Source organism: Netta rufina (genome assembly GCF_964035555.1).
Source record: "Netta rufina genome assembly, chromosome: 6".
NCBI lineage: Eukaryota > Metazoa > Chordata > Aves > Anseriformes > Anatidae > Netta > Netta rufina.
In genome coordinates this window covers 24,372,029-24,390,561 of record NC_140129.1, presented here as the reverse complement: position 1 = coordinate 24,390,561, position 18,533 = coordinate 24,372,029, and the positions used below count along the sequence as shown (strand labels likewise).

The 18,533-nt window shown below is 44.0% G+C and overlaps 1 protein-coding gene across 1 annotated transcript in view; it reads right to left on the bottom strand.

Moving 5' to 3' along the window:
• Nucleotides 1–3,802: 3,802 nt before the first annotated feature.
• LOC311210672 (uncharacterized protein) overlaps nt 3,803–18,533 on the bottom strand; it is a 44,138-nt gene continuing 29,407 nt past the window's right edge. The window contains exons 16-21 of the mRNA XM_084288759.1: nt 17,678–17,812; nt 13,389–13,431; nt 13,241–13,278; nt 12,524–12,611; nt 11,011–11,185; nt 3,803–9,657 (exon numbers count right to left, since the gene is read on the bottom strand). Coding sequence (XP_084144885.1) covers nt 9,508–9,657; nt 11,011–11,185; nt 12,524–12,611; nt 13,241–13,278; nt 13,389–13,431; nt 17,678–17,812 — 629 coding nt within the window. The 3' untranslated portion in view covers nt 3,803–9,507. The remainder of the gene's footprint in view (nt 9,658–11,010; nt 11,186–12,523; nt 12,612–13,240; nt 13,279–13,388; nt 13,432–17,677; nt 17,813–18,533) is intronic.

Below are 18,533 nucleotides of genomic sequence, written 5' to 3'. Positions count from 1 at the left end.
TGCATCTCAGGAAGCCTCTGAAAATTGCTACATAGAGACCAAGATGGGAAAAAAGGCCTGTGCACAGGATCTGTTTCTCCCAATCCCTCTTATTCTCACCTGCCTCACCTACCCAAGCTCTCTAGCTGAATAGTGCATTTATTCTAGTTTATGCTCTAGTAAAATGCACTTCTTCAGATCAGCAGACATCCCATGATGGTTTCCAGTTCCTCCTTTTCAAGCAAAGGTGTCATTTCTCTCGCTTTGAAGGTACGGCTGACCCCGGATCCTGCCACAGCTACCAGTAAAGCCCTTCTGAGAAATAAGCACAGGCTATCCTGTCATTCTCAGCCATAGACAAAAAGGGTGAGCAAACCATTGGTGTTTCCCCCTGCAAAGCCACCTCAGGAATCTGTGGAGTTGCTCTCCTCTGGTAAACACCCCAGCCAGCAACACTAGCAGGTTGTGAACAATTTCCAAATGCAAAATGATAGCTTTGCATGTGGAAGGCTTCTTCCCGTCCTTCACCTGCTTTTGTTTGATCTGCTGTGCTAACAAGACATGCAGTCTCGTGTACTAATCTAATATATTCAGAGGGTGGCTCTCTTTGTATGCAAGAGGGTAGACAGCATCAGAAGTATTACTCAAGTTGTTTGCAAGCATAGAGATGTCTTCAACTTTTAACTTTTGCTGAACCAGGAAATATCAGTGGCTTGCAGATAGCAAATTTGGTTGAGTGCCTCTCTGATTCTGCAGGGAGTGACCGATCTTGTCCGTCTGTGCCCTGTCAGAGGGGCCGTGACAGGTCTTGGAACCCAGTCGTGGGGGCTGCCCCCAGTGTTCCTGAGGTGGTGGGACAGGCCCTGGCTGCAGGGCTTGGCACTACCAGGAACCCTTTGTTGCCCAAGTCCCAGGGATGTGTGAAATGGCCAGGGCTCAGGGTACCCCTGAGGAGCAGGCTCAGCCCTGCTCAGGGCCCTCACAACACCCCTCACCTCATGCTCAGCACGGCTGTCCTGCCACCCTGCTGCCCCTCTGCCACTCACTCTGATGCCCACTTCCCAACCTGTCCATGTCCTCCAGACCCCTTCTTAAATCCCCTCTTCCTACAAAGCTGACAGAGAAAGAGGAAGACATGCATGAGAAGTATTTTGTACAAACCTCAGGTTACCACCCATCTTAAAGCTCTGCTTTGCAGATGGCAAGGGACACCTACACTAACCCCAGACTCTTGTCAGGGTGGAGCATTTCCATCATCCCTGACTGCTGTGAGCCCCCAGGGAAGCTCAATGCCTCTAAAAAACACTTCTTTGGGGAGTTGCAGCCCATATTTCAGCTGGGAATCTCTATGCAAAGAGAGACAAACCTGGTTGTGATGGGCATTCAGGAGAGCTGAATGCCACTAGTCTTCTGACTGTTTACCATTCCCATCTGGATTCCTGAGTCATCGTGACACATCCCCATTTCCCAATGTCACTTTAAGGTGCAATTGGACCAATCCATGTTTTAAAGTCTTATTGTTAGTTGTGAATTGACGGTGTAGGAAAAAGAGACCTTCCCAGAGTGCTATTAAAAATGTGGGTTGAGCCTTCAGCAGGTGTAGATGATAGTGGCTGAGAGCTGGCTACACCACCGTCAGCTGGCTGAATGTATTGTCCTGTTCATTAAGACTGTTTTCTACAACAAGTACACAACAGAACCTGGCATACCCTAATCCATGTCTTTAGAGTTAACTTCCGTTCTTACTTGGTTGCTGCTGTCACCTCTGGGAAGTGTGTGTGACACATTCACTGTGCAAAAGGCACCAGTTCCTCCAGGAAGCAAACACTGAGCAAACACATGTAGACATATCAGATCCTCTTGCCTCTGCTTGTGACAAACCAGTGGTCACAACAGACTCTCTCAGTGAGAGATGGGGCAATGAGGCTCTGCGTACCTCCTTGCTTGCAAATCTCTGGAGGAACTTAAGAGATTTGATAGTTTAGGAGCTCAGACACAGAAAATTATCAAAAGAGGAAAACCGGTATCAGTGAAACATCAGTACCTCTAATGGTATTATTAATGCAATTATTAAGCACACATTTAGATAATAGGTAGTTGACTGTTAGTGCAGACAGGCTTGCACAGCCACAGCAGTTATGATATGCTGAAAAGACTCACAGACAAGTCTTTCTTTACAGGGATTTCTAAATTACTTACCAGAAGGTGTAAGACCAAGCTGATATGCATTGAAGTTCAGTTATGGCAGGCAAGAACATTGACCAATGATTGTTATAAAAAGTGTGCTATATTTAGCTACAAACAGTAGTTGTTCATTGTCTTTATCCTTGCTTACATCAGAAAAAAAAAAGTTATCAAAGGTAAAAGGTCTTCTGTACCTATTATAAGCTGTATAGTCACGCATGGCCCAGTTACGTACCCATAAACTGAATGTAAGCAAGGGGCAATCATGCTGTAAGATGTACATTGAAGTGTCTTTTATTGCTCTTCACATGCGTCAGCTGGGTACTTTTTTCCTGTGTATTTTTCAGTTCTATTCCTTACTAAATTCCTATATATTTTGCTATCTCATGTAAATTTAGTTCTTCCACTGTGTATTACACACATGTAGAAATATATGTTGCAATTAGCTAAAGGTTCAAACAAACCTGCAGGAAGTCTAAATCAAAATGATATACATACAGATTCACCCATGATCAGGGAAAGTATATGCAGCTCACCATCTTTTCTTGGGTAGTTCCCAAGATGGGAACCTGGTTGACAAAATTCTTTGAGAGGCAGTTCTAAAAGGCAAGAGTCCAGCAAAGTCTGGACATTTTAAAAGAATGAAATCTTGAAGGCACAGGAGCAGGCCATCCCTATGTCTCAAAAGATGAGACATAGATGAACAGACTGCTTCTTCTGGACCTTAGGAAAGAAAACAGAGTTTGAGAAGAAGGGGCAGGCAATTCAGGAGGACTACAGAGATGTTGTGAGATGATTCAGGGAGAAAATTAGAAGGGCCAAAGACCAGGTGGAATTTAACCCAAGCATTACAGTAAAAGACAATACAAATGTTTTTATAAATACATAAACAATAAAAAGAGGACCAAGGAGAATCTCCATCCTTTACTGGATGCAGGGAGAAAACACGGTGATGAGAGATGAGGAAAAGGCTGAAGTACTTAATGACTTATTTGCCTTAGTCTTAATTAGTAAGACTAATTGTTCTTGGATTAACCAGCCTGCTGAGCTGGAAGGCAGAGACAGGGAGCAGAATGAAGCCTAAAAAATTTTCTTCCACATCATGCCTCTCCCCTGGACACTGTGTTCATCTGGATTCAAGGGATCAGCCTTCCTCCTCTGAGAGACACTCAGCTGCAGAGTCTTCATGGTCTGTAGTGGCAATTAGAGATGTGGGACTGACCTCACTGTGGTCAAGTCTCCTGCCCTTGCAAAGAGCCCTTGTGCACCAACCTCTGCCAACATTTTCCTTCCCTCCAGCATGCACATACACAATTTCACCAATTCTAGTATTTCCAGATGGATGAAAAATTAAATTGAGGAAAATTTTTAAATTAAACTTTGAGTTGCTTAATATTACTGAAATAAAGAACTTACATTTAGGCTGAGCAAAAGCTTGTTTAGCATAACAGAACATACTCCTTTCTTCTTTGCTTTACACTTAAGTTATTCAATCACTAAACAACAGTAGAAGAACAGAAGTACTATAAAATTTCTTATTTTATAGTTTAGACTTCTAATTATTGTTAAAACAATCTAAAAGTCAGATATGCATCTCTTTACAGGGAAAGCTTTAGACAATAAAAAAGCCGAGACAAACTAATATTCATAGTTTTATTGTATCCTTTTATAATACTGACTAGAACGCCAGATTTAACAATATTGGATGCAGGTATAAAAATAGTCCAATCCTTAAAAATTATATTTTGCTACTACAGTACTGTATAATTAGTGAAGGCTGAAAATATGATACAACTTTAAATAATACTGGTTTGGAAAACATCTTTAGAACCCCAGCAACTTGAAAGCGAACAATCAGAGCTACAGGGAGGGAAGCAGGACAATGTGAAGAACATAACACAGGTTTACATTCAGGTTGGTAGAGGAAGCACAAACAAATGCTTAAAATTTACCTTTTGAAACAGACTTCACTAAAGATATTGCAACCGCAGTTCTGAAAGCTGCTCAAAGAAACTATCATGACTTTACATATAAGATTTTGCCTTCTGCTAGGAGAAAGTCTTGCAGAATTTAAGAGGGCTCAAAACAAATGACTGAATTTAACAGAATTTCCTTTTTCTTTTTTAATGAAATAATTAAATATTTAATGTCTTTTTTTTTTTCTTTAAAGTTAACCACCCTAATGGTTTTTATAACAGATATTTTATGTCAGATAAATTCTGTGGCACTGCTCAAGAGAACTGATCGCTTCTTCCTGGATTCCCCAGGACTCTTCCATATCAGATTTTACAGACTTGTGGGCCACCTGCTCCAGCAATTACCCAAGCAAGACTCCCATCACTTTGAGCATCTTACCAGAATGAAGACCAGGGGACTTAGCATTTACACGTGACTTTTGAGGAACATTAGGCACCTGCTTTAGGTTTTCCATCAACAAAGATATTACTCATACACAACACAAACCACACACAGAAGAAGCGTGTCATCCCAAACATAACCTTACAGTACAGAAGCCACAGTGTTACACTCAATTTCGATGTTTACTTCTACAAAACAAGGAAGTATATTTCTTTTCTTCATTTCTGTCTCTTTTTTCTTTCTAAATTTCCTTTTTTTTTTTTTTTTTTTTTTACCTCTTTACAGATTTCTGTCCTGCTTTTCAATTCCAACAGTTCAAAGGAACGAAGAATTAAATACACATTAAGAGGCTCCCAGAACTTACAAGAACACAGTGCTTACCCCTTTCAAAACTGGGAGATCTTGTTTCATTTCTGAAGGCACAAGTACGTGAACTGATGGGTAGTTCTTATCTGTGAATGCATGAAGCATCTCTACCTCTACATCCCTAGACAATCTCACACAATGGGAAACAGGTTGGCTGATCAGTAAAAAAAAAAAAAAAAAAAAAAAAAAACACTTTACAAAATTCACATTCATCCTCTTCTCAGAAAGGTGTTACAAATCTTGAACAACCTGTTCAATCTCACATAATACAGGTTCTGCTACAGTAATAAGGATACATCCAAAAAATAAATACGACATGAAAAGGCAGCAACAATGTCACAGAAATGGGCAGAAAACAGAGCTGCAGGAATGCATATTGTACGCACAAGTGACCCTGACAGTGGAATGATTCAGGCCTAAAAAAACTTCATTAAAATCCGTGAGAGAGTTATCCCAGCCCACTAGAGTGGATGCTGGCTTGGGTCCTTTGTGTGTAAAGAGGAAAAAAACAATAGTCAGCATAGGAAGAACATTTAAGTCAAATGCATCCGTTCTTGTTAATTTAAGGAAGAAAATTAAAGATTAAACATCACTATGAGGGAATGAGAAGTCCAGATGGATTTGGAACGGATATAGCCATTGACCAGCATTAGGAACATGTCCCAGGGAAGCACTTCACATGGCTTAAGCAGTGTCCAAAACCACTCTGCTGCTCTCTCAGGCCCTGCTGAACAACCTTTACAAGTGTTGGCACAAATTTGCAGTCACAAACACCTCTCAGTAAATACAATTTATTGCTATTTTTAGATTTTTTTTTTTTCCCTATTGCTCGTTGTGGAAACAAATCACTTTTAGAAGGCAGGTCACAGGCAGTGTCTCTGTATATGACTGTGACAGTGGAACTTTATGGGACATGCTGAAAAAGCAACGAGCCAGTCTTTTGCTTAACACTATAAAGGATATAAATACGTGGAGGGCAAAAGGCATCAAACTATCCCTGTTCCCCGTACTCCTTACGTCAGCTAAATTCAGTGCTTCAAGGTTTCAACAGTGTGCAAAAGCACTCTGCTTTCCCAGTGCAGCGTGGGAGGGTCAGCCAGGATGAGCAGCAGTGCAGGACAGGGACACAGGGAGGCTGCTGCATCCCTTTCCAATGACCCCTCCAGCCTGCCTCTCACTGCTCTGTTCATTCTGACTGCCTCTCCTAGGCTGACTGCCAGGGGTATTTCTCTGGGCAAGGGGCTTTTGTCAACACAATTGTCAGAGCACTATAGCAGCAAACATATGCCTCCTACATCCTTCTCTTTCAAGCAACACAATTAGCTTTTTTTCCCCCCAAAGTTGATCAAAACTACTCCCACACACCTGCCCATGGCCCCTTGCTGACAGCTCAGCTGGACACATCAGCCAGGAGTACGAGCAGATTTCCATGCAGTATTGGTGTGGCTTTACTTCCTTTCCCCACATCTGTCTGAGCCACTTGCAGTCTTCTTACAAGAAACGTGCCATTTCCATCTTATCCTTTTGGATAGTTGAAAACAATTCTCCTTGGCAAAAGCATCCAGTGTGCTCAAAATTTGCAATTTGGGGTAGCTAAAAGCAATCTAAATAGCCTGAGAAACAAGCTGCACTTACTTAGGCACCCTAGGAGAGTTATCCATATTCAAAGGTGGACTTGAGGGACTGATAGGGCGCATGGAGACCTGACTTATATCCAAAACCTAACCTTATATCAACAAAACCTAAAACCACTACCAAGGGTGCTTAGTTGATGGCAAATAGACAAGCAGATGGAGAGGATCCCGGTGGCAGTTTCAGCAGAGGCACGCTGCACGGAAACAACTCACATCCTTGCCGCAGCTGGGAGAGCCCATTGCTACTGGGATGCAGTAGTAATTTATTGCCAATTAATTGCAGTAAAGCTACTGTCAAACCATGGCAAAACACGCTGCACTCCACCCATCCTCTCTGCCTTTGTGGAGCCGGTGGGGTTTGGGTGCAGACAGAGGGGAGCGCAGGGAGCGGCAGGGCTGGCTGACACTTCCTGGGTTCCCACGCAGGTAAGCACCTGCACTGACCTCGGGGCTGTCACCTCCCCAGATCCTCTCCTCTTCCTTCCTCTCCTGGAACACCAATGAAGGTCTTGGCAGGGGCAGGTCAGCAGAGACCCCCTTCCTTCTCCTGTGGGATAAGCACTGACTTTTTTCTCACCAAAACCAAAAGGAAGCTGCAATGGGTTAATTTCATAATAATTTCCCCAACATTTACCTGTTCTGGCAGAGACAAAACTTCAGTGCAACAAAGTTTGTTCTTTTGGAAAAGAGCCAGGTTTTGCAGTCCTCACCTAGAAAACCCTGCTGGGTTTACCGAGACACTGATAATTTGCAAATTGCTGTGAGACGATACAGACCAGGAGTTTTGCTCATATAACCCATATGTTACACTTTATACAGAAGGATTAATCTGCATTTGTGAGCTGGTATTTCTTACTTTGTCTTTGCACCTGTCACACAAAGGAACATTTCACAGCCTTCAAACTAAACAAGTGATTAAACATACCTTGTATAAGTAAATACCTAAACCCTTTCCTGTCTGAGGAAATGCTGGCATGCAGTTAAATCCTACCATCACTGCTGAGACATGCTGCTTAGTTTTTGATAAGCTTCTTTAGTAGACAGAGACAGATTCCAGTGCTCATCTATACACTTTGGATTTAGATCCAGCACAAAGTCCCAGCTTCCCCATTTTCATCCGTAATAGGGACAAAACCCTCCTTCACACCATGGGAGAAGCAGTCCCATCCGTCCTAGGCATGCTTAAAACTAGAGTTGGTGTTACTCACCCCTGCAAGAACAACCTCACCAACACACTCTTTGAAGGACCTCAGAGCACAGCAGGGCCAAGCCCTTGCTTCACATCATCCAGTGGACCCTGTGAAATTAAGATGTTGGCTGCTAGTGACAGGCAGAAGAGTGTCATTCACAGACCAAAACCACTGGGAACGGTTAATTTTTGTGTTTTACTTGTTACACTATTTTGGATACTGCAACTGGAATGTTCCTTAAATATAGTTCCTTTGGCAGCATAAGCATCCATTTCCTGCCTACATGTGAGATAAGCAGTGTACTACCACCTGCAAGTTTGATTGTGGATTAAGTCACATACATTGTCACCATAAAATGACGTCAGTGCACAGCATGCTGCCCCAGGCATCCAAAAAGATTTGTTTTTCTGAAGACCACATGGCTGTTATTGGTGGTGGGTAAGGGGTGAGGCATACAGAGGCACTGCGGTTGCGATGATTTAGGTTTACATCTCTGCAGTAAAAATAAGTGGGAAATATACATCAGTAATAAGATCTCTTTTGACACCCTGCTCTGTAAAGAAAAAAAAGTCAATAAACTTTTGATCTGATCTTTGGTGAGGAATGTAATAACGTACATTCTTCTGCTTTTGCCAAGGTGCTTGACATGAATTTACGCCCAGATGGGGAAACCTGCCTGGTTTGAATCACTCTAAACTAGGACAGAAGAAATCAACCTATTTTGATATAGCTCCTTGACTTCCTTCAAGGAAGTCAAGGTGGCTGTGGAGGGCTGAAAACTACGTCCCACCCACAGTGCCCAGCACTCACGTGCTGCCTATCCAGCCAGAGACATAGCCTTACTGCTCCTTCCTTGAGTTCCACATAAGAGGCACGGTGAATTCCCAGATCATGTTTTTCTTCCTTATGAGCAACGAAGTGATAAAATTTTACATTTCATAGCTGTTTTTATAAGCCTTTAAATCCCTGCAAATAAACAGCCTCATAAGGTCCTACACAGAAGCACCATGATGATGTGTAGTGTCATCACTTCTGAACCACGCTGGCTGACAAAACGACAACATACACCAACTCTTCCCTATATATGTAAGTTTTCAGAGCTACACAATCAACTGTGCCTGTTTTCAGTTTGAACTGCAGTGGTATGACTAACTTTCCCTTACTCCTTGGAGACAATCAACCCATGAATTCAGCCAACACTGCCAGGCACCAGCCTTCAGTAAGGGCCCGGCCATTTGGAGAACTTCTACCAGTATGGAGATCAAGGCCAGAGGACAAGCCAATTTCCTGTCACATACGATGCAAAAAGCAATGCAGCAAGGGGAAATGGGGGTGGACAAACTTGTCCTACCAAAACCAGTCACACAGTGAATCTTTGCATGAAGGTTAGCCAAGAAGACAAGCACAGTCAACAGTGAACAAGATCTGTAAACAAAACACTCCCTAGTGGTATTCACTGGGTGCTGGGAACAGTTCATCTGCCTGTACTTATCGATGCTTGCCGTGTAGCGTGAAGGGTGAAGAAACAGCACAGAACAAAACCGGAGTACACGCACTAGCTTCCACTTGGGTCTTTTACTGATGTGCACATTGAGCCATTCCCTCCTCCTCCTCTTCTTCGCTGCTGCTCAGCAAGTGTAACCATTCCTCGGGGCAGCAATGCTTGGCATGGAGTTCAAAGATCATCCTGTTATATGGGAAGAGTAAGATTGGTGCGGGCTGAACTGCCAGGAGACACATTGTACCTGGGGATCAAGGGCCAATTTGCGTCAGTCTTCCACTCCCTCTCTGTCCTGCTAAAAATAGTCTCTTCTTCTGGTTTCATCACTAATGAAGGATGGATTGTATTGTCCAGGATAGATGCATGAATGTCGAGATCCAGGCAAACCAGTGTAGGGAGGATAAAGTCCATTCCTTTCCAGTTCAGGATTTCTCAGTCCAGTTGGCTGTATTAGCAAAAATAAATAGATAAATAACATTTTAAAAGGGTCTTATTCTTATAGTCAAATCCTCTTTCCAACACATCCTTACCACCTTTCCCAGCAGTTATTTCAGTAGCTACAAGGAATAATAATATGATCACTAGTTATCTCTGTAACTTAGAATGATTTTCACTGCGAGAGTTATGCATTTTCTGGAGGGCAGTATTCTCACGCAACTGAGTTTTGATGTCTTGCCAATTAGAAGACTTGAAGTTTACCTGGCTGGAAATTTACCTGACTCCAAGTGCAGTCTAAGTACACAGTTAATTTTTAATCCAAGTGAATTGTGCTGATGATCTCGGGCACTGAAATAACACTCCTTAATTCAGGATATTGTCCCAGAGTCATCTTTGAAGGAAACGTTTCTAGAAAAGCCAAGTTTGTTTCCTTCTCAGTATTATCTGAAAGGACTTTTTTTTCTCATTTCCCTTCATGCTGTGATGCTGTGTAACCCAGTAAAATTGCTTTGGGAAAACTTAAAATACAAGCCAGAAAAAAAAAAAAAAAAAAAAAAAAAAAAAAAGTATTGCCCACCACTCTCTTCTCTGGAAAGCAGGAATCTACAAAGTGTGATTCGGATGAAATCCTGCAACCTTCACCAACGTGAGTAACCCCACACAGATTCGAGTGCATCCGGTATATTGATGTGGGATAGTGAAAAATGATATACCAACACAACAGCTCTGGATATAGACATTAGCAGCTGGTACCAACCATGCAGGTATTACAGTATCCATTACGACAGGTATTGTGACCCTTCCTCTGCCCTACACAGCCCATTACTCCTTCACCACCTCCTTCCTGATGCGTGTTCTCACAGAGCTGGAGGGATGCTTCTTATGCATCCTTTTGGCTTCAGAAAGGGGCCTATACCTTGGAGAGGAGAGGAGTGGAAGAAAAGAGGGGTCCTCAGTGACCATCATCTTCCCATTTGGGGGTGAAGAACCCCCAGGGAGAGGTCTCAACCTTTCAGCATCATCAGTGAGAGTGAAAGGGAGAAAACTGCCCACAGAGATTCCTACAAGACTGCCCCAAACCTTCAACTCTCCTTCTCTACTCTACGATAGGGCTTTTTAGGCATCTACCAAAATGTTCCTAGACATTTCCCTAGCACTCTTCCTAATGACAGCTCCTTGTGGTATTCAACACACAAGTAATAGCTGGAGTCCACCGAACTCCCAGTGCCTTGCTGTCTATGGAAGCCATTTGCTTAGCTTTTTTGTTTTGCAGGAAAGGGATCTGTGATTCCCAAAATAAAGGAATGTATCTTTGCTGTATCAGGTACAAAGGGTTAATAGTTAAGCTATGGATAGATACCGAGTAATACACATCTGTCATCTGCAATAGGTTCTTGGTGCTTCCGTTCTCCTGCATCTCGATGGTCTCTCTGCCCCACTCTTGTGCTCGGGGGTTCTTTGGATATTCAGCATATGGTGACATCTGGAAATCCCCACTCTTGAAAATGAGTTTACTTATGTCATTTTTATTCTTTCTGTTTAGAAAAGAATGAAGGAAAGCGAAAAGATGTAACTTATCCTCATATATTATGTGCATTTCTGACATGATCTCAGGAGACTTACCACATGTTGCAAACTTTCACCAGGAACAAAGATAACCAGGTGAGACCCCAGAAGGGCTACAATCCACCTCCTGCTCTAAGGCACAGATAGGAGCCATATGATCGTGCCATACAGAGCACTGTCTGGTGGGATTTGAAATCTCTGAGGACAGAGATGGCATAACATCTCTGAGCAGCTTGTTCCATTGCCTTGCTGTCCTCTTGGTGAAAGAGTTTTTCCTTATATTCAGTTTAAACCTCTCCTGTTTCAATGTATGCCCCTTGTCTCTTGAAAATGTGCATGTTCACTAGAGTCAGTGAAAAAGCCTAGGAAGAATGAAAAATGCATGGAAGCCCCCATGCTATTCAAGTCTCCAAATGCTGAACTGTAGCACTTCCAGGCACCACCTTAATTCCTGAGAAAAAAGGCTGGCAAGCTGCCAGTCTGAACACCACCAAACACCCCTACATCACTGCCATGTTGTAGGAGCGGATTTTGGTGACAGTCCCAGTCCAGAGCAGAATACCCTCCAGGAAAGCACATAGCCTGCAAAAGGCCAGGACTGATGAGAAGACTGGTCTGTCCCCGCAGACAGGGACCTGGAGTGACCGTCTCACCTCCCAGCTGGACCTTGCTGCTACTGAGAAATCCAGCTGCTGACTTTTGTCAGAGAGCTTTGAAATCCCAGATTTGGGGGCTGGAATGGGGGGCAGAGGGTGTTACTGCAAGGCAGCCCTTTCTCATGGTATGTAAATCATGAAGCACAGCTACCTCAGCAGCACATCTTGCCTCTACTCCGAAGCTATCTGCTGGTATGGGAACTACATGTGCACATGTGTGTGTCTGAGAGGGAAAGACACAGTGAGAGCACATGCAGGGCTTGTGCTTGGAGGAAAAGAGCATTGAACGCATTCCCACACCTCTTCAGCAATGTCCCAGAAGCCCTTCCTGTTGCCTAAACTTTTCTCTTCTACTTAGCTTGCATTTTTGGAGGCTACTGCCTGGTGCCCTGTGGCTCTGAGTGGGAAGGACTCCTTTGCCTCTCCATCCATACAGGACACAATTGCCAGGCAATTAATTAAGAGACACCTAGTTGAATTTATTAACCTGACTGCTGGAAAAAAAAAAAGAGGCATGTCCCAAATGAAAGCGCAAGGTAATACTTAAATACCTCTGCTTAAACTGCTTGCTTAGCTGTGTTTTTTGTATCCTTCAGGGCTCCTACATGGAGTGCTAAGCACAGTGTAAGTGGGACTGGCAGCGATACCTACCGACAGCAGGTGACAATCAGCGCTATGCCCATGATAAGCAGAAGTCCCCCTCCTGCAGCCGCAATCACCACAGTGATGAGCTGGTATGCTAGGGACAAGAAAGACATATTCTCACTTAGAAACAGCAATGCGGTCATAAGTATTCATGTAAACATCTCCACAGTCCTCACACAAGAGGATTAACTGTTTGCTTCCTGCCTTCCCTCCTTCTATAAACAATATTACTGCATTTTTTCAAGTGAAATAGATGGAGCTGGGGATCTCTAGCTGAGGAAAGGAGAAGCTCCTGTGTGCTGAGGGGAATGATTCCCCTTACTGATAAATCTCAGTAACTCAATTGATCTTTCATTGATTCACCTCCAAATATCTTGCTTCAAGAGTGCATGCTATATGTGCTGTCATGACAGAGTATCCAGAGAAAGATCTCCAAGGAAAATACTGATCTTGTTAGCAGATAATATTAACGCAACTCTGTCACAGAAATAATTTCTGTCAAAGAAATATTTTGGCAGACAAAATAATTTTTGACAGACATTGAGGAAACAGAAAACCCTGATGAGAGTAGTCTACACTTACTGAGTTTTAGACACAGTTATTTGCAATTACTTCTTCAAAATTTCCCACTTCTGACACAGTGGAAATGAAATGAAGTGAAATGAAATGAAACGAAATGAAACGAAACAAAATGAATGAAACGAAACGAAACTCTGTACTTACGGTTTCCACAGTTGAACCCGCCTAAGCCAAAGGGACAGCTGATAACAGAAAACAAGAGGGAGTTTCAGTAGCTTGGTTATGCCAACAGGTCACGAAAGCAGGACTAAGAAGGATGGTGGGGTAGGAGGGGGCAGAGCAGTCACCATACCTCACACAGGTCTCGTTTTCCAGCTTATATCCATCTTCACAGGCTACAAGCAGACAAGAGAGAAGGGCCATGAGCACCCCACAGTGGTGCACAGAAGGCATTCAGCATCGCCACCTCCCTCGGCAGCTGCTCCCCAGCCAGCCTCGGGACCAACAGCAGCAGGACCACCTCCCGCTCCGTCTCCTCTGTTTTAAACAAAATGCTGTGAACTTAAACTCACCTCCCACTAGCTTTGACAGGGCCGTTTCAGTTTCCCAAGAACTAACCTGGAACCTGCCATAGGGTGGGCAGCTGGTAAAACAATTCCTGACACAATCCCTCCTTGCGCAAATGGAAACTCACCGCACGCTTGTATTGTTCCCACAAAATATCAGAGTACAAAATCTGCAAGTGTCACCAGCTTTCATTTTGAAACCTCACTTAAGTTGTGCTACTTTAGCAATGATGCACGTTATTCATTGTTTTTAAATGTTAATACTGCCAGAAAATGTTATCCAAACAGAGCTGCGGTTAACCCAAAGTGAGATGTTATGTTTTACCTCATTAAGAATGCCACTTTTTTTTTTTTCTCTTAAAGCTGGAGCTAAATCAAAGTTTGAAATGTCATATTTCACGATAGTATAGTTGTATTGAATATAAATTAAATTTTGGAGTAGGTATACATAACCCAGAAACTGCTACATATAAAATCTTGGATAAAAAACAACCCCGAAGCCATACTGATGTGCTTAATGGACAGCTCTCTCATCATCTGAATGACCTGAGAAAATTGTATTATGCTTCTGATGAACAGCAAAGGTGGTGACCCACTGGGCACACAACTACAAGTTTTGGGTTACTGCCTAGACCAGCACTTTTTCACGCATTAGTCCCTCGGTAGGCATTGCTCGTGGATTGTTTTCCTGACACCGTATGCTTAAAAACAGCAATGCAGCAGCTCTTGAGCCCTCCTCCCTCTTCCTTGACCTCTAGCTGCAGGGATAAGGTGTGGCTGCAAACATGGGGGCTCTCTAAACCCCACCAAGCTCAGGGAAATCCCTCGGGGTGCAGGGGGCTGCCCCACAGAGCTGCAGGAGCGTGGCCAAGTGCTCACCTCCTCCCAGCACAGCACGGGAGATGCCATTCCCCCCGCACAGCTGGAGCCCACATGTTTTCAGAAGCACCTAGCACAGGAGGGGAGGGAGGAGGAAAGGAGGGCAAATGTGCAGCTTATTATGATGGGCTGGCAATACCATAATAAACCAAGAGGGACCCCTAGTTTTCTAGCTGGACACAGAAGCTCATGGCTCTCGCAGCACCAATAACAAGGGGTGTCAGTGCCAGCTGGGAGCAATGTGACCATGACCCCTCTCTCATAATGCAGGTCACAGAACTTCCCTAAATTCAGTTCCAGTTTCAAATCAAATAGTTGAACTGGAACTACATTTTACAGAACCATCCAAGCCTGATTTTAATATTTCCAGCAACGGACAATCAACCACAACCCTGGGTCAGATGCTCATAAAGTTAATTTCCCCAGCCACAAAAAACATTCACCTTCTTTCTGTTCTGCATTATTCCTGTGTCAAAATCCAGTCTTTGGATGTTTTCTCGGTAGGCTGGAAAAGGTTATATTATCCCATTTCTTCCCCTCGCCATCAGATCACTCCTTTGCCTCTTGTAAAGCCAAGTACTCCGAGATTTTTGAGCTTCCCTGGCTCTTGCAGCTTTGCTCTGAACACTCCCATTCTCTCTCTGACCCTTTTGAGTTCTGGTTCCCAGAACTGGATGTTGCAAGCACAGGGATAACAAAACCTCCCTTCTTCTGCCTGCCCATGCCCCTAAATGCACCAGGCATGGCATTATCCTGAGCCAGAGCTTGGGACTCCTCTTTGCTTGCCAGGCCCCCTCTGCAGCTCTGTCCCAGTCCTGGCTTTTCAGGAGATGTGACTCGCAGCATGCCTGGCACTCTTGTCTCAGATGCTTGTGGTCATGTAGAAATGCTGTTTGCTACATCCCAAGAGGGTTGCTCCATCCAAGAGGTGCAGGAGCTGTACCCAGCCATGCAGGCATACGCATCCCGAGCAGCCTCAGCACTGCAGCCCCCTTTCGGCAGGAGCAGCCCTGGGGACCCATTGGCACACGGCTGCCAGCCCGGGAGCTCCACATGGGCTGGAAAGAGGAAAAGCAAGGTCCTGAAGGTGTGTCTTGGTGTCTTACTTTACTTAGAGCAATGCAGAGCTTTAATGCTCAGAGTTTATGTCCTTGCCTCTCCTGACTCTCCCTTTTTCTCCCAAGTTGCACGCCTCAGAAAAGCTGGCACAGTGAGGCTGTTGACCTCTTTCTAGAGCAGCCCTGAAGACACCAGGAAGGTTGAAACCAGCAAGAACCCCGAGATGACTGAATGCACACCGCACGGTACCTCAGCCCAAACATCAAACTGCCCTGGCTCAGAGGGACCCTTCCCAGCTCCAGGGGACACTTTCCAGGCGTGCCCCAGGTGACAGACAGAGCCAGGCAGGGAAGAACAAACCTAAACCTCCCACGGGGAGGCCAGACGGGGCAGCACAATGGCTGTTTCCCTCTTTGCAAGGACATAATAGGAGTTAGCACTCCACGTCTGCATGATCCACAATGGGGGTCGGATGCTCGGGAGGCCGCAGTTCCTGTTTAGTCACTAAGAGGGCAAGGATTTTAAAAGAGCCTGGCATATTACTTGCTGTATTGATGGGAGAGAATAGCCCTAAATTTCAAATAAGGGCCATAGCATGGTATTTGAAAAAGACTTTTAAAAATGTGATGGCCTGGCTTACCCAGTGGGGACAGTGATGCCGACAGCCTGGTACATCGCCGGAGCACCGCACCGTGCGCTCGGCATCAACCCCTAACCTCCATCCCCAGGCTCAACCCCTCACCATCCCTGTCCCCCAGGCACTCCCAAGCTGGTCAGTAAGATGTTTCCTAGTGCCAGCAGAGAGCTGAAGGTGGGAAATCGCAACCTCATAGTGTGGGGGTTGGTCTTTCATATTTTGCACAGCAAATAAGACAAGTGGGTAGGGACTGATCACATCTCCCTCCCTACAAGACATTACATCATGTAGCACTCCATAACCATCACATCCAAGTGCCTTGCAGCCTTTTAGGTATTTATCTTTACACAACTATTTGGCACGGGTCACATCCAAAACAAATGGATGGTTCCCTCCACAGGTGGTGGGGAAAGAGTTGGGCAATATCCTCCCAGGAGTCTTCTCAGCTCCCCACTCACTGCATGAGCCCCTCTCTGCCTGTCAAGGTGGAGGCAGTCAGTATTTCCTAATAAAAATCCTCCCCAAAATACAAGTTGATGGGAGGGAAATACAAAGGAGAAAGGTTTAGCCTGGAGCCACAGCGCAAAGGAGAAGCAGGACCACAACCCAGCAGCCAGGGATGCCCATCTCAGAGGGGCCCAGCCCAGAGCCTGCAGCACATGCATTATTTCCAGACACATTTCTCTCACTGATCAGATTTGGAACTGACAAAGCATCTCCTACTTCAACAGTAACCCTGCTGACACTGCCAGAAACAACATATAAACATTATTGAAATTATTATTGATATAACATCAGAAAACTGAATTTCTGAAAACTCTGAAACTGAATCAGAAAACTGAATTCTTCTTAGGACCTATGAAAACCACTGCAAGTAGGGAGTGGACGTCCTGATCCTACAAAAGTCACTCTGACTGCTGGCACAAGGACAAAGACCTTGTTTAAGATGTAACAAAAGAAATTTCATGATCTGAGGAGTAGCTAAAAAATAATATAACCCTGAAGCTTAAAATTTCTATTAAGAACCCCGTTGAAAAATAAATTCATAATCATTTTCAGATAGTTGCTTATTTAAAAAATAGTGATGATGTATTGATATAAGCTTGTGAGTTTAAAGCAATTATCTCCAGTTCGCCGAGAGTTCAGACAAAATCTAAACAGGCAGAGCTGCACTACATCTCTGCTCTGTGCCACTGAACTGAAGCCCAAAGCAATCAGGCCCCCTTCTCCCTCTTCTCAATCGTTGTGACTCGCAGCATGCTCCAGAAAGAGATAATATTATTCCTAGAGAGAGACAGTATCTCCAATGTCTGCTGAAAAGTCCCCTAACTAACAAAAAGAAACTTGAGCTGCTAATATTTATTCATAAGATCATGCTTCTTGCACACACAGTGATGCATAAGGCAAACACACACATGCACGACTCTTTTAGCTGGGGGAAAAAAAAAAAAGTTAAGCAGAATTCAGGCCAAAACAAGAATGCTGTATAAAGGACAATACCTCTGCAGGAATGGTCCATCTTGTTGTATTTGAAGTACCCGCTTTTGCACTGGCAGAGTGCAACCCCATCGAAGTCGGTGCACTCAGAAGTCTCCTTGTCGCATTCGGGGTCCTTCTGCTTGCACAAGCTGCCAACTGTTGGGAAGACACAGCCAAGAACAGCACGTTTCTCTCTGAACACACCACCATGCACATTTGCTTTCCCCAGGCATTGCATTCAGCTGATGCACTGCTTTCACCTCTCTTTTTTTTTTTAAAAAAAAAAACAATATTTGTTCCACTATGAGACAATCAACATTACAACACGTCACAATTTCTTGCATATCTACTGTCATTTGTACAGGAAAGGAGAGTGGGTGAATAATAAATATTTCAGCTTGGAGGCAGGAGGGGAAATTAAAAAGAAAAATTTGTTTTGGCTCAAGCTGAAACACATCCTCCCCCCGAGACAGTTCAACAAATCATTTTTTAGGTTTATATCTAGCAAAACATTTTGCTCAGCCCAAAAGAGATTCTTCCATTTCAGTATCAAGCCCCATATTCTTTCCACTTTTAAACCACGGATTTTGTCCTTTCATTTACATTACTTTGAAGTGATGTTTTACTCTAAAAAGTCAGATTTGTTGAAATGAGCATACAGCAAAACTGGGGGTAAACAATGGAAATTGTGCCACCAATCTACCTATTTTACTGGGAGGTAGGATAAATGGAGCCAACAAATGAAAATGTTTTCATGAGAAGCAGGAACTCGTATGGCGTATGTGCCACTCACCCGGAGCTCCCCTTTTGCAAGCCCCTCCCTGCTGGGCGCACCATCGTATTGTTTGACCTCACATCTTTTCTTTAAGTACTTACA